We start from the raw sequence: 13515 nt of genomic DNA, 5'->3' as shown, positions 1-13515 counted from the left end.
CCACACTACAGTGAAATGACTAACTAAGCAAAAAATGTTTATGTGCAGGGGGGAAAAATGGGGCTGATGAGAAAATATAGAATTATACATCACGTGATACTTTTATATACTGTTACACATTACACTACTTTCTACTCACTGTTCAACTTCTCAATCTCATTCATCTCTTCGTCTGTCAACTTTGAAGTACCATTGGTGGTCTCATCTATATTCTTTTCCCCCTTATCTTTGTCATCTTCTTCATAAAATTCATTGTCTGGTTGAATTTGGGCATCTCGAGCTAATTCAGATCCACCTTTTGTGTCCATTGCTTCTTTAGTGTCTTCTTCAACATCACCTAATTCTTCTGCATCATTAGGAACAACATTCATTTGAACACTTGGTGCGTGTTTTGTATTCTCCAAATTTGAAATGATATTGGTTAATATCTTATCCAAAAACTCTGGCGAATTTGAATTATACATATTAGAAGGTCTAACATCTAACTTATAATCCGGAGCATAGTATTCATAGTATTCATTGTATGGTAATTCTGAAGGCAATACGACGTTATTCAACAATCCAGATTCGAATGCCCAAGTTCTAGCAACATTTCTCATAGTATAACCACCTCCACCAAGAACCATCATAGGGATATTAAACGATTTAACAAAATTAATACAATTAGCATGTCCCGACATTGATAAATTAAAACATCCTAATCTGTCTCCACTCAAGGAATCACCACCACATTGTAAAACTATAGCTGAAGGTTGGTACCATTCAACAATCTTGGTGATTAATGGTTCAAAGATAGATTTATAGGTAGCGTCATCAATCCCATCTCGAAGTGGAACATTAACACTATGATACTTCCCTTTACCAACTCCGATATCTCTTAATTCTCCAGTACCAGGGAAAAATTCTCCATATTTATGGAATGAACATGACATAACTCTATCAGTTGTATAAAATGCTTCTTCAACACCGTCACCATGATGGACATCTATATCAATATATAATACTCGAGGATGATATCTCAACAATTCAATTATTCCAAGAACAATATCATTTAAATAGCAAAACCCACTAGCTTCGGATTTCTTAGCATGATGTAATCCACCAGCATAATTTATAGCAATGTCACATTTGCCTCGGTTTAACCTAGCTGCACCTTCCATACTCCCACCTCCACTAATCCCACAATATTCAAACAATCCGTCGAAAACAGGACAATCATCACCGACATTAAACTTAATCTGCTCCTTAGCAAATAATTCTAAATTATCAGGAGAAACCCTCGATATAAAATCAATATATTCATCTGTATGAAATTGACACATTTCCTGCTTGGTAGCTGGTTTAGCTCGGTAGATTTCCATCTTCTTATATAACCCATAGTTCATAATCAAAGAATGTGCCATTCTAATACGATGGGGCTTCATAGGATGACCGGCTCCATAGGCGTAATTCCCAATATCGGCATCATAGAAATATGCAATACGTTTTTTCTGGGTTGGATCAACTTTTAATTCGTCAAATGGAAGTTGAACGTACATGTTTGTTGTGTGTAGTTTGTTGATGTTGCTGATTGTGTTGGAGGAGTTTTGGTTTTTTTTATTTTTTCACCTTGACAAACTCGGCCAAATTTGGAGGCGCCGTGGCACGTGATTGGAACTACTCCGTTTTCTTTCGCAATCCCAGATATTTTTTTTTTGCAACAAGTTACATAACCATAATTCAGAAACAACAGATGATCTTAGATATCGTTCGTGGCATGTGAGTATTGGGAAATACAAGTATTTATGACCAGGCATGTTATTTAAAAGACCAATAAAAAAGACAAACACTTAGAAGGAAAAATATATAAATTAACCACGGAAGTTTTTGCCACAACCCTTTTTCTTGATCCTTATCAATCAAACTCTGGTCGTCGATACTTACATCTAATAACTCCGAACCGTACCTAGGAAAACACTGAAAAGATATAGAAATCAATTTAAGAGCTTAGTTCACATTGATTATCAAGCCAATTATCATTAATCATTAATCGCCTCTGTAAAAACGAAATATCCTCAGAATAGTGACTAAATATTATGTCACGGGAATCAAAAGCAAAACACTTTCCAATGGCTGTGATCTACATTTCTTCCATAGGTTAGCAATCTTCTTTCGAATTACTTCAATCAGATCCTTATTTTCTGGGAGTCTTAGTACAAGCAGTATTAGAGTTCTATAGTTATTACATTGGAAATAAGTTTTCGTCAGTTCCCCAAAAATAGCTTGTGAATTATGAAATATAGCTTTCAAGGAATCCCTTACCATATCTTCAACACCAAAATCAGTTCAAATAAAGATATCAGACTTTGCAGACTGGAATAGCAACACATCTGAAAGGAGCAGCTTGTTTGATTCTTTTCCTAGGTAATAATAACCAGAGATCAATAGTTATCTTCTTTGTAAAATCTAGCGTGGTGTTTTCGGGAAGTGTGATGAAAAATAAGTCATTCAACAATTTGGTTTGCATCAAAGACGGAGTTTCAACTAAACTTACCATTTGATAACTGCTTAAAGAATCCAATCTTGACATAATTGAAATTTTTTTGAATTGGTCAAGCTCAGATACAGCCTAAAGGGATAAGTTTTCAGGACACTTTATAGTATTATGGGCCATTTCTGTTTGTTCTTTAATTGACTTGGAAACTGAAAAGCAGGATTCCTAGGGTGCATTCATTTTAAAATCTCATTTATAATATCGTAAACCTTTTGAATAGTGGAAATTAATATTGAAAACCTAAAGTGATAATGGCTTAGAATATATAACATGAAGAAGGGTAGTTTTATATCAAAGAGAGAATTACATGCTGGATCTAGTTAAGAAGGCACTTTCATAACAATTGTCTAAATCGTATACAGGAGATCTGAACTGTTGTGCTCTCAGAAGATAAATATTCCACTTTAGTAAATTTAGAATTAATACTTCCTGGGGCTAGTGGGGGAATACAAGCTTGCTTAACTAATTAATTTGAAAATAAGGGCAAGAAGAGCATTATACCCAAGAACATGCCCGGACAGATCACATAGTTAAAACATTGCGATAGCACACATAAAAGGTATCACGTTCTTAAATGTTTGCAGCCTCCCTTCTACAAGTAATTAAGAATGTACTCTTTTTATAATATAGTATTTAGTTAAGAATGGTTACAGATCAATCTAGAATTACCTAAAAAATACCTGCTATACATATACACTAGAACTACTCTTGTTGTCTTTCCCTTCTTAATCTGTGCTTATAATCTTGTAATTGTTGATTCAATTGGTGTTGTAATTCGGCATTTTCACACCATTTAGAATAAATCTCCTGATTAACTTTAAAATTAATTCCATTTTTATCAAAAGCATGAATTGATTTAATATTAATATTAATTGGTAAAATCCAAGTTTTCCAATCTGGTCCCATAACCAGCTTCCAATTTTCCCAAGCACCCAAATCATAAATATTACTGTTTTGTACTTTATTCGTAAACTCGTAGTTGTACCCCCTGTCGGAGCTCCCCCATCGTTGCAGTTGAAATTCAATTGTAGTTAAATTCTTAAAGATAAGGTATACCAGAAACGCAGCAAACATACTCACTGCTACCGAAAATGCAAATGATAACACACAAAGAATTACCAAATTCAACGATAAAAACTCATGGTGGAATCTTTCACCCCACAAGAACCCATAAACCACGAGAAATGAAGTTACAAACACAAACGTACTATATATGGCAACATATATCAAGAACTGTACGAAAAATTTATGATTGAAAAACCCAATACAGGTTGAAAACCAAGGGCAATAATGGTCCATTTTTAATATACATCGTCCTGATGAAGAACAATGATGGGTTCTGTCTGGTTTCCAACATTGGCATTTATCACAATAATGGTACCCTTGATTCCCGTTTATTTGTGCTGTATGTACGGTCATGATATGCTTTGGGGGTGGTTGTTGTTGAGGTTGCTGTTGTGATGAAGGGTTTTCAGTATATGGGTTCTCATGCAATGGTTGGTTGAATTTTAATTCAGGATAATCTAATGGTGAACCTGGTCCAATCATTATTATCCGGTAGTATGTTACGATACATAGGATATATAGTATGGATGTTGTCGTATTTATTATTATGGACGTGGTTGAAGATTCAATATACTTTGGCAGTACAATAAATATAATGACAAGGGTTGACCATGTCAACGTGAGTGTACAGAATAACTTGGGAAATAAACCTGCTAGATAACAACAGAATGATTCGAACGATTGTAGGCCACTAGAGACTGTCATTGCTAACTGAGTAAAGAATTGTTACTCGAGTAATTTTAGGTCTTACAATTTTTTCTTCTGTTGTCTCAAATTTGTGTCTCGCTTATCGTGGAGTCGCGAATTCCTGCTGTCTCAGTATCCCGATTGCTGTTCGTAGGATATAGTTGAAGGTTTCTATTGATACTTTTTACAACACTTTTTTTTTTTGATTTATCTTCTATAAATATCTATTTAAATATTTTTACTCCATTTTCTTCTGCACACTCACCTTCTTTCCGTTAAATTTGATCATGGATTCATACCCAATTCCTCCAAATACCAACAACACACCAATCCATTGGGTTACATTTAATGTATGACCAAACAATATCACAGAAAGAATCATACTTAACATTTTTCTAGTTACAGTTGCCGTTATCAACACAATCGAATCAAACTTTTCCAAGATTATAAACACAAAAATCTGTCCAATTGCACCACACAACGAAAACGATATAATATCCACCACTAATTCATGATGCTTGTGAATAAACAATGTTGCTTCTTTGACTTCGTCAAATTGGAAGATCAAAGTGTATGACAAACTAATAATAAACACAAACAAATTAAGTAAGCACATCAATTTTGCCCCTGTGAGTCTCACCTTGAACTTCTGTTTAAATAACTGATCTTGTGTCAGATTAGTTAATCCGTCCAACAACATTGATCCAAAAAGTAATGACATCCCATATAATGAGTTTCCGTCATTAATACTGGTTTTTTTTGCTCCATGGGATATTGTGAATGCAATGACTCCAAGAGTAATAAGTACGGCAACCAAGTATTTATACCATGGAAATTTGGTTCTATAAAACACAAAATGAATAAACATTACTGGAATTAACTTTGAAGATTTGGCCAAAAGATAGGCAACATAATCCAAGTGATTTAACGATTTGTAACCTAAGGGAGACGCCAAACTGGATGTTATCGAAATAATCACCAACGACTTAAATATACTCATACTTGACTCATAATCATTCTTAAAGAAAACATCAAATGGTGAACTATTATTCGCAAATATAGTATATATAAATCCCACTAGGGAGGCACATAATGCTTGAATTATATTAATTATTAAAGGTGACTGGAAGTACTCTTGCTTATCACCATATGGTTTCGTATTTATTCTTTCCTGGAGAATGGACCATGTAAGAAAAGTACCATAAAGTCCCAATACACACGTTATTAATGTTATTACTCGTCCACGTTGCTTCATATTTTTGTTTGGTTGTAGTTTAGTGTCTGTGGGTTTGACTATTGTCAGGGTCATTTTGCTATGTATTAATATGCAACTGTTTAAACGCTTTGGTATGACAGAATCATTCCATGTTTTCTACAGTTTCTTTTTTTATTTTTTTTTTCCAGCATTAATTTTCTGCACCGCAGATATTGAACACGTCTTCGTTATATTTTTTATTACGTCACAATATGTGTCACTATATGCACACTACTATTCCACTATACGCTCTAACTACGACCAAATATTCCCCCAAAGAACCCACCGCGCTTCTTTTCTGGTTGTGTTTGGTCAGATTTTTGCTGTGGCAATTCGCTAGTACTAGGATTTATAGCTAATAAGTCACCTTTCTTCAAATCATAAGAAATGTAATTGAATCCAATATCAAACAACACTGGTTTAGACAAGATTGGTTGGATTTTACCTTGTAAATTAATAATATCATCAAGTTCGCTTGTAGCTGGGAATTTGTTTATGTTTTCAACAACATATTTCGAAGATATTCTTCTTGAGTTCGAAAATTGGGCACTGATATGGGATTGTAAGGTTTTAGTTTGTAATTCTTGTTTCAATTGGGCAATCTCTTCATTTGTACTTATATTGAATGGGAAATCAACCTTGTAAAACTGCTCCTCAGAAGTCAAGTTCTCATTGATGTGATTATAAATTGATAATGCTTCTTTGAACAATTCACGGTATTGATAGGTTTCAGCGAGAACAACATTCTTTCTGGTATCAAACAACTTTTCCAAATTTTCTAAAGAATAACTCAAATCTTCATCATTGAAAACACCAGGAAGCTCTTTAATTTCACCCACAATTTGAATGATACTGTTATATAATCTAACCACATCACGGTTCTTCTCAATACTTTTGTTTGATTGTAATTTATCAATCAATAATAAATCTCGTTTCAATCTAGTGAATAACAAATTATAATTTATAAATGTCAAGAAGATAGCTCTATGTTGAACTTGTTCAAAATCATCATCTTGCTGATTCTTTTCTGTATCTAATTTATGTAATTCCAAAACATCAGTCCAACCGGTAATAACAGTATCGAATTGATTAGGGTCAATGAATCCAGCCCAGTCCTTGTTCTCGGTCAATTTCATAATTTTGAATGCAATTTCATCATTGTAAATTTGGGCTTGATGATTTCTCCAGTTAATTTCCTTAATCAAAGTAACAGAAGACAGAATATCGGATACAAATTCCGGATCTTTAGATTCAATTAACTTAATAACATTAGTCAATACTGGTACCTTCTCTTCATGACAATATTTCCTGGAAATTGTCTTTAAGTCACTGACTAATTCAATATCAGCCTGAGAGATTGCCAAATTTAAAGAAGGATCAACCAAATTATCAATTAATTCATTGATCAAGGTCTTGCTGAATTGCTTTTCTTCACTTTCATCTTGACCATATTGAACATATAAGTAATCCAAAGCACATTTTGCGATTGAAAATGTGTTCAATGCCTTGTCCCATTGTTTCTTGATAATATTCAATTGTCCTTGAATCAATGCAGTATAAACATACAATTCAATAACCTTGACAAAATCTTCATCATTACTACTCAATTCCAACACTTTATGAGCATGTTGTAAAGCTCTTTTCACTTTTGAAACCATTAAGGTCTTATACTTACCTGCTTTTTCATTCTCATTGCTACTGATATCCAACAAACTCTTAATTTCAAGAGCATACAAAATATCACGTTCAGCTGTCAACAAAGAAACTAACCCAAAGTTATCATCATTTTTATAATCATCTTGACTAATTTTAGTGATCTTCTCCTTAGTCTTGTAGTTCTTGGTATCACGAGTGATTAACCCTAATTCATGACGTAACTTATACAATCTTCTATTAACTCTCTTTCTTTGTTTGCGGAAATCTTCAGATGTCACTAAGTAGGCACTCATACGAGCACCAATGGTGGTGTTCAATGGACTCTCCATTGCTAACTTGGTTTGGTGGTATGAATTTGAAGGTAAATTTGGTTGTCGAAAACAAAAAAAAAAAAATACACTGGAAAATTTTTGGTCAGACAGAAAAATTGTGCGTGTGCACGACCTTGGTGCTACCAACTTTGTTCTTTCGATGTTATAACATTGGTTGTGAATACATTAGTTATAAATAAATACAAGAATTATTATTGCATTAGTTATACTTTAACTATTTAACTAGGATCTTGCAAAAAATTATGGAGTTTGTTCATATTCCTGTCGAGACATGTTTCCTCAAACCGATTTAGAGTCTTGAGTGTAGTATAAAACTTCTATCTAAGATATAACCACGAAGATGTTCCTACAACCTATCGGAAATTAGACGAGTAATATACCAGAGGTGTTATACTAGGTTTGTTTAGTTTTCCGGAGACAATTTACAGTGTTCAATAAGTTATTCCGGTCTGAGTGAGGTTAATCTGATTGATCTGTTTTTAGTTACTCCAGAAAAGTGTATATTTGGTTATAGATATTGAAATATAATCAATAAATGCCTTTCTCCTAATGTAGATTTTCTATTTTGCTCAAATATGATTATTTCAAGTAAACTGGCTCATTGTTTGCTATTTAATGTTAAAAATTTGGATTCTTACTTAATTATTCGAGCAATTATTGTTGAATTTTTCTCAAAACTTTGCCCCACACAATATACTTCATTTGATGCTGGACGATAACAATTTCTGTAGTATAAGTATCTAATGGCAATCATGAAGGCTGTAAGATCTATAGATACATAGAAGTACCCCATCTAAGTCCCTAAGACGACTTTGAAAATTTTAACTTTATTCACAATTGGTTGAAAAATTTAAACCTCGAGTTGCAACAAGTTCTCCTGGTAGCTTAGTTGGTTTAAAGCGCGAGACTGTAATGAGTACCTCAAAGTAATCTTGAGATCGGGTGTTCGACTCACCCCCGGGAGATATATTTATTTTTATTGTTTTTTTGACAAGTTTCCAGTATGATCAGCATGTATTCTTGTTCTTTCACTTTTTGCAATTGTATTTAAAGTTGCTGAAGATAGATTACTATATTAGGAAAGTGGGGTGATGGAATTTGAAATTTTGTTTTTTCTGCTGGTTCGTTCGTTGGTTGCAAAAAAAAAAAAAAATAATTTAAATATTAAAATGTTCATGAATATTAAAATGCGAGAAAATGCTATATAATGTCACTAAAAGACATCACTAAAATAAATAAATAAATGCGAATAAATGCTAAAAATTGAATATAATTAACCCACCAGCCCAACCGCAACAAAGGGCAACAATAACAAATACACTCCATGATATAATTTGATGTTTATGAGGAATCGGAGTATACCTATAAAACATCAAATTAACACTAATTAAACTGAAAATCAAACTTAACGCAATTCCTAAAATAAGTATAATCATTAACCCGATATTATTGACAATCAAGAAATGATGGTCTTGATTGGAATTATCGAATATCAGATAGATTATACCCAACTGTATACCAGACAAAAACAAAGCAATTAAATTCAACAGGAAATAAATATATGATAGCGTTTGATCATATTCTAATTGATACTTGATTTGGAAATCATTTCTATGGAAATATGATGGTGGCTCTTCATTTATTGAATCATAAGGTGAATGATAACTATTATGATAACAAGCAAGTAACTTTGTATAAGGATCAAGATATTGTTCTTCTTCATTATGATAGAAAAATGGATTCTCAGCTTGTTTAAATCTGATTTGCTTCTTCTTCTTTTCAATCTTCTTGAAAAGTCTATTCTTGAAATTAAGCAAAGTGTCAATGAATGCATTCAAGGAAGAATCTCTTGCCGGTTCTGGAATTTCAAAATAAATTCCATAATCTTCATCATCTTCATCACCAGTAAGGAGTGTTTCATCATTGAATCGTAACAATTCATTTGGAGATATACTTAACTCTTCTCCGTTTGCTTGACCTGGTTCATCAAATATGGAATTATGGACACTTGAACCAAATGAATTCTTTTGGTTATCATCTGGTGATGGTGTTGGTGTGTTTAATGACTTGATAGACATCTTGTGTTCAATGATTCTCCTTGATTTTTGTTTGATCAAATCATTTTCTTGACTCAATTGGTTATTCAAACTTTCAATATTTTCATAATTTTTCAATAAATTGATTTCAAGTAAGTTTGTGTAATGGTTGTTAACATATTTGCCATCAGGGATAACGTTATAATAACATGATAATTGATATTGGTAAAAGTTTAACCCTTTAAATAAAGTTAAACTATTATTGGTTAATATCGATTGGATCTTCTTCGGTAAATTTCTCATACAACTTGACGAATATTTATTACGAATCACTTGATCTTTGATATTGATTTTTGTTTCAATTGAATCTTCAAAGTTTAATAATTTGATATCATTGGAGTATACAGCAAGATGATTATGTGGGAATGGGTCTAGATCATTGTGATTTTCAGGAAATGTCAAATCATTGACGTATTTTTGGTTATTAGTAGTTGAAATTTCTGAATCCAAAGTAATCAAATAGTGATTATCTGGATAACCACTAGCCAAGGAATGGTCATCACCATCTTCAGAATTTTCTTCCCCTGGTTCTTCGTCTTCGTTGATAATATATCTTGATCTTTTACTGAATAACTTCAATTTAGGTACCAAGTTATGAGAGGTTATATGATCAATGGTTTTCTTAGTTAAATGATTGACTTGATGAGTTTGAAAATATTCAATCAATCTGTTCTTGTATTCCTCATTTTCTCTGTCATTCAAATGATGAATGAAGAGTTGAACAATATCATTTGGTAAATAACAATATGAATATTTCCTTAAACCACCAATATGTGCAATTATTAAGGAATTTTCTTGAGAATTGGAAGATATAATCACTGAAGGTTCAACGAATATATCTTCTTCTTCCTCACTCATCAAATAAGTATATGATATTAAATCAGTAGATGATAAGTTTTTCAAATTTAAATAGATGCTGAAGTTTAATATCAAATCATTCATGGTATTTGAATCTTGAGGTATTAATGCATGGGATTGGAAGTTTTTCTTTAAATATACCGACAAATCAAAGTTTGACTCCAAGGTTAAGTTATCATGTTGGTGTGGTTGTAATTGTGGTGGTTTTTGATGTGGTAGACTCTTTGAAAATATAGAATTTTGGTAATAAGTGTCTGATAATAATGTGGATGATATACTAAACATGGACGTTTTCCTTGCTAGACCGACCGAATTACCTTCAACTAAACTATTCAATCGTTTACGTTCATTCTTGATTTGGTTGATACTATTGGTAATTTTCATTGTTAAAGGAGACAAATCAAAATTAATTAACGAATTTGGATTCTTAACCAAATAACTCTTTAATTCAAGGATAAACTTTAAACTTTGATTCTTGACTGGATAGTATTTAAGTAATTTCTTGAAGATCTTCTTGATGGCAATTTTTTGAATAACAACGAATTTTGACAAGTTTTTCAATACTATGGAAATTTCAATAATTTGGTAGAAAATTTCATCCACTTCAACAAGACAATTTCGTAAATCATCATCTGTTTGATGACAAGATTTAACAATCTTTTGGAGACACAACTCATAATAGTCGAATTTTCGTATTAATTCTCCATATTTGGTCTGAATGAATAAGTTTATATAGTCAAAATTGTCCACGAATGATTGATGCAACAGATCCAAGTTGGTTGATTTAGTCTGAGTAATTTCTCTAATTTGATATTTTAAATCATTATAGTCTATATTATAGCTTTTCCATTCTGGAATTGATAAGTGTTGTAAATTATTACCAAATTTCATTTGATAATGCCTTTATAATGCTCTTTTGAATTTTTTTTGTTGTACACAGCCTTTTTTTTTAATTTTGTGCAAAATGTTTTGTGATAAGTCACGTCCTTGTGTTGTATTTATATGGACGTATCCAGACTTTTGATGAAAAGATAAAGCCGAACAGTGGAGAACTAATAAGGTGGATATGAAAAGGGATGAAAGTGCCTTTTGCCAAGGCGTTTATCTAAAAAAAATGCAGTGGTAATTTCAAGTGAATCTATCAAATAACCCCTTTTGCTGATATGCTACTATGTTGCAGAGGACTAGTTTATAATAACAGCGGAATTTATATGTATAACACCCTGAAGCAGGATTGAAATGTTTACAGTTGAAAGACGCTGTCGTTGAGGTTTGGAGAACGTTGGATGTAAAAAACTTGTCAATGAACAAAGTAGAGGGGATCCCTGTCTTTTTAAATTAACGACATTAATTCTTTTTTTTTGTGTCGAGTTTTGTGATTATTTTCCAATGCGGCGACATACAAAATATAAAATTTTTGTCGCATGTCCAAGTCTCACACTCTGCCTTACTCCTTTTGGTAGATCCTGCACTACCTGTATATAAAATAATAATGTAAACAATGTAACAATTCATCTTTATGTAATATAATAATTCGTAAACAAAGATAAAGAATAATATTTTAATTATTTATTTATCTAGTTAATTATTAAAAGGATTCAAATATCTTCCCACGTGGTCGCCTATTATATGTTGAAGCACCAGCCATAAAAAAAAGGGATCAAAAGGGATGAGCTAATTTTCCATAGCGAGATGCTACAATGTCGTAACAAGAAATACTATCTTCATAGTTTAACTCTAAAGACTGTTGGATATCTTAAAGTTCGATTTCTTTCTTTTTTTTTCTTATGCATGCTTGGCATTTATTTTAGTCGTTTTACTGTGACCAAGAAATTCGCTAGTCCTTATCAGCATTATTTGTCACATGTCACATATTTGTAATTTCTTTTTTTTTTTTTTGCCTTCTGTTTTCTGGTATTACGACATCACGGAACTGGGCTATGAAAACAGGAACGATCTAATTGTTTGGTTGTCTTTGTCACAAAATTTTTTTTGAAGTAGTCAATTGAAATTTTTCTGACACAGAATTGAGAAAAGCCAATTTCATAAATTATTTTTTATGCATTAACCAACCTCAAACCAAAACTAATTCTAATAGCCCCTCTCAAAAAATCACTTCCGAACGCCCAGTCTATGTCGATCCGAACCAGCCAACCAACCACGGATGAGGTTAGAATCTGACTGAGAGCCATGGTTTTTGGAAAGTTCTTGGAAATTGATACAGAGAGGTCCTGCATCTGAATTTACTTAAGCACAAGAGATGTTACATTTTAACTAAGATTTTTTCTTAGATCTTAGGAATTCGGGCTAGACCCTGATTTGCAAGCCACAGTATTAGTCTGCTTTAAGAACATTGACGTCTCGCCTCTTTTCTAGCAGTCCTAATCGCCCATCTGAGGAAAAAATAAACATGTATCGATACTTTTTTTTTTTGATGCCTTCCCTCCCCGCCACCCTTTCTCAAATCTAGACTTTTCATGTCACACTTTCGCGACATATATAATAATCATGACACAGATAAATCATACGAATAACTAAAAGGGGGAAAAGGAAATATTTACATTTCAAGTTATGTCGTGACATAAATTTCCCGTTTATCCCTGAGGATTCACGTCCCGCCTCATTGCATACCTCATCGCATCCCTTATCGTCATTCGCCCTTACTACATGTGTCATTTCTTTTTTATGTCTTTAAAATATTTTGAGACATTTTATTTTCTAGCGAGTTTTCAATTAAGAATTATTTTTCGTATGCTCGCCTTGGAAACTCTTCCCTTTTAAGCAATTGTGCTTCCAGAAAAATGCAAGATAAATCTGGTTGTTTATTGCAAGAATTAATCTACTAAAAAACTCAAGATCGGTCCAGGATAAATCAAATGCCGAGACTGAATCATGCCATAAAAGGAGACAGTGCTGGATCAACTCCTAATGTAAACAAAAGAGAAAGGGGGTGAAGTGGTGCATTTACTATGCTACCTATTTTTAGTAATAACTTGAAGCAAGCTCATCCTTGTCAATTTAACTCTTCTTGCA

At 32.7% G+C, this 13515-nt stretch overlaps 5 protein-coding genes across 5 annotated transcripts; all 5 read right to left on the bottom strand. All coding sequences in view use genetic code 12, as the record gives it.

The window, feature by feature from the left end:
- Positions 1 to 131: 131 nt before the first annotated feature.
- Positions 132 to 1538, bottom strand: RPD31 (histone deacetylase; the record flags this gene model as incomplete). Its single annotated transcript, XM_007376524.1, has 1 exon — positions 132 to 1538. One exon carries the CDS (start codon positions 1536 to 1538, stop codon positions 132 to 134), a length of 1407 nt encoding a protein of 468 aa, XP_007376586.1.
- A 1616-nt stretch (positions 1539 to 3154) lies between these two features.
- On the bottom strand, positions 3155 to 4328 carry SPAPADRAFT_62400 (palmitoyltransferase; the record flags this gene model as incomplete). Its single annotated transcript, XM_007376523.1, has 1 exon — positions 3155 to 4328. One exon carries the CDS (start codon positions 4079 to 4081, stop codon positions 3236 to 3238), a length of 846 nt encoding a protein of 281 aa, XP_007376585.1.
- Positions 4329 to 4480: 152 nt separating this feature from the next.
- HUT1 (Hut1p) lies at positions 4481 to 5652 on the bottom strand (the record flags this gene model as incomplete). The annotated part of the gene is made up of 1 exon (XM_007376522.1): positions 4481 to 5652. One exon carries the CDS (start codon positions 5592 to 5594, stop codon positions 4524 to 4526), a length of 1071 nt encoding a protein of 356 aa, XP_007376584.1.
- A 63-nt stretch (positions 5653 to 5715) lies between these two features.
- SPAPADRAFT_62397 (signal recognition particle subunit) lies at positions 5716 to 7553 on the bottom strand (the record flags this gene model as incomplete). The annotated part of the gene is made up of 1 exon (XM_007376521.1): positions 5716 to 7553. The coding sequence occupies one exon, from the start codon at positions 7196 to 7198 to the stop codon at positions 5792 to 5794; it is 1407 nt and encodes a 468-aa protein (XP_007376583.1).
- A 1231-nt stretch (positions 7554 to 8784) lies between these two features.
- Positions 8785 to 11373, bottom strand: SPAPADRAFT_141183 (uncharacterized protein; the record flags this gene model as incomplete). The annotated part of the gene is made up of 1 exon (XM_007376520.1): positions 8785 to 11373. The coding sequence occupies one exon, from the start codon at positions 11371 to 11373 to the stop codon at positions 8785 to 8787; it is 2589 nt and encodes an 862-aa protein (XP_007376582.1).
- Positions 11374 to 13515: the final 2142 nt, after the last annotated feature.

The sequence above is a fragment of the Spathaspora passalidarum genome (genome assembly GCF_000223485.1).
Source record: "Spathaspora passalidarum NRRL Y-27907 unplaced genomic scaffold SPAPAscaffold_5, whole genome shotgun sequence".
NCBI lineage: Eukaryota > Fungi > Ascomycota > Pichiomycetes > Serinales > Debaryomycetaceae > Spathaspora > Spathaspora passalidarum.
Note: the sequence above shows the minus strand (reverse complement) of the source record. Positions and strands in the feature narration are given on the sequence as shown.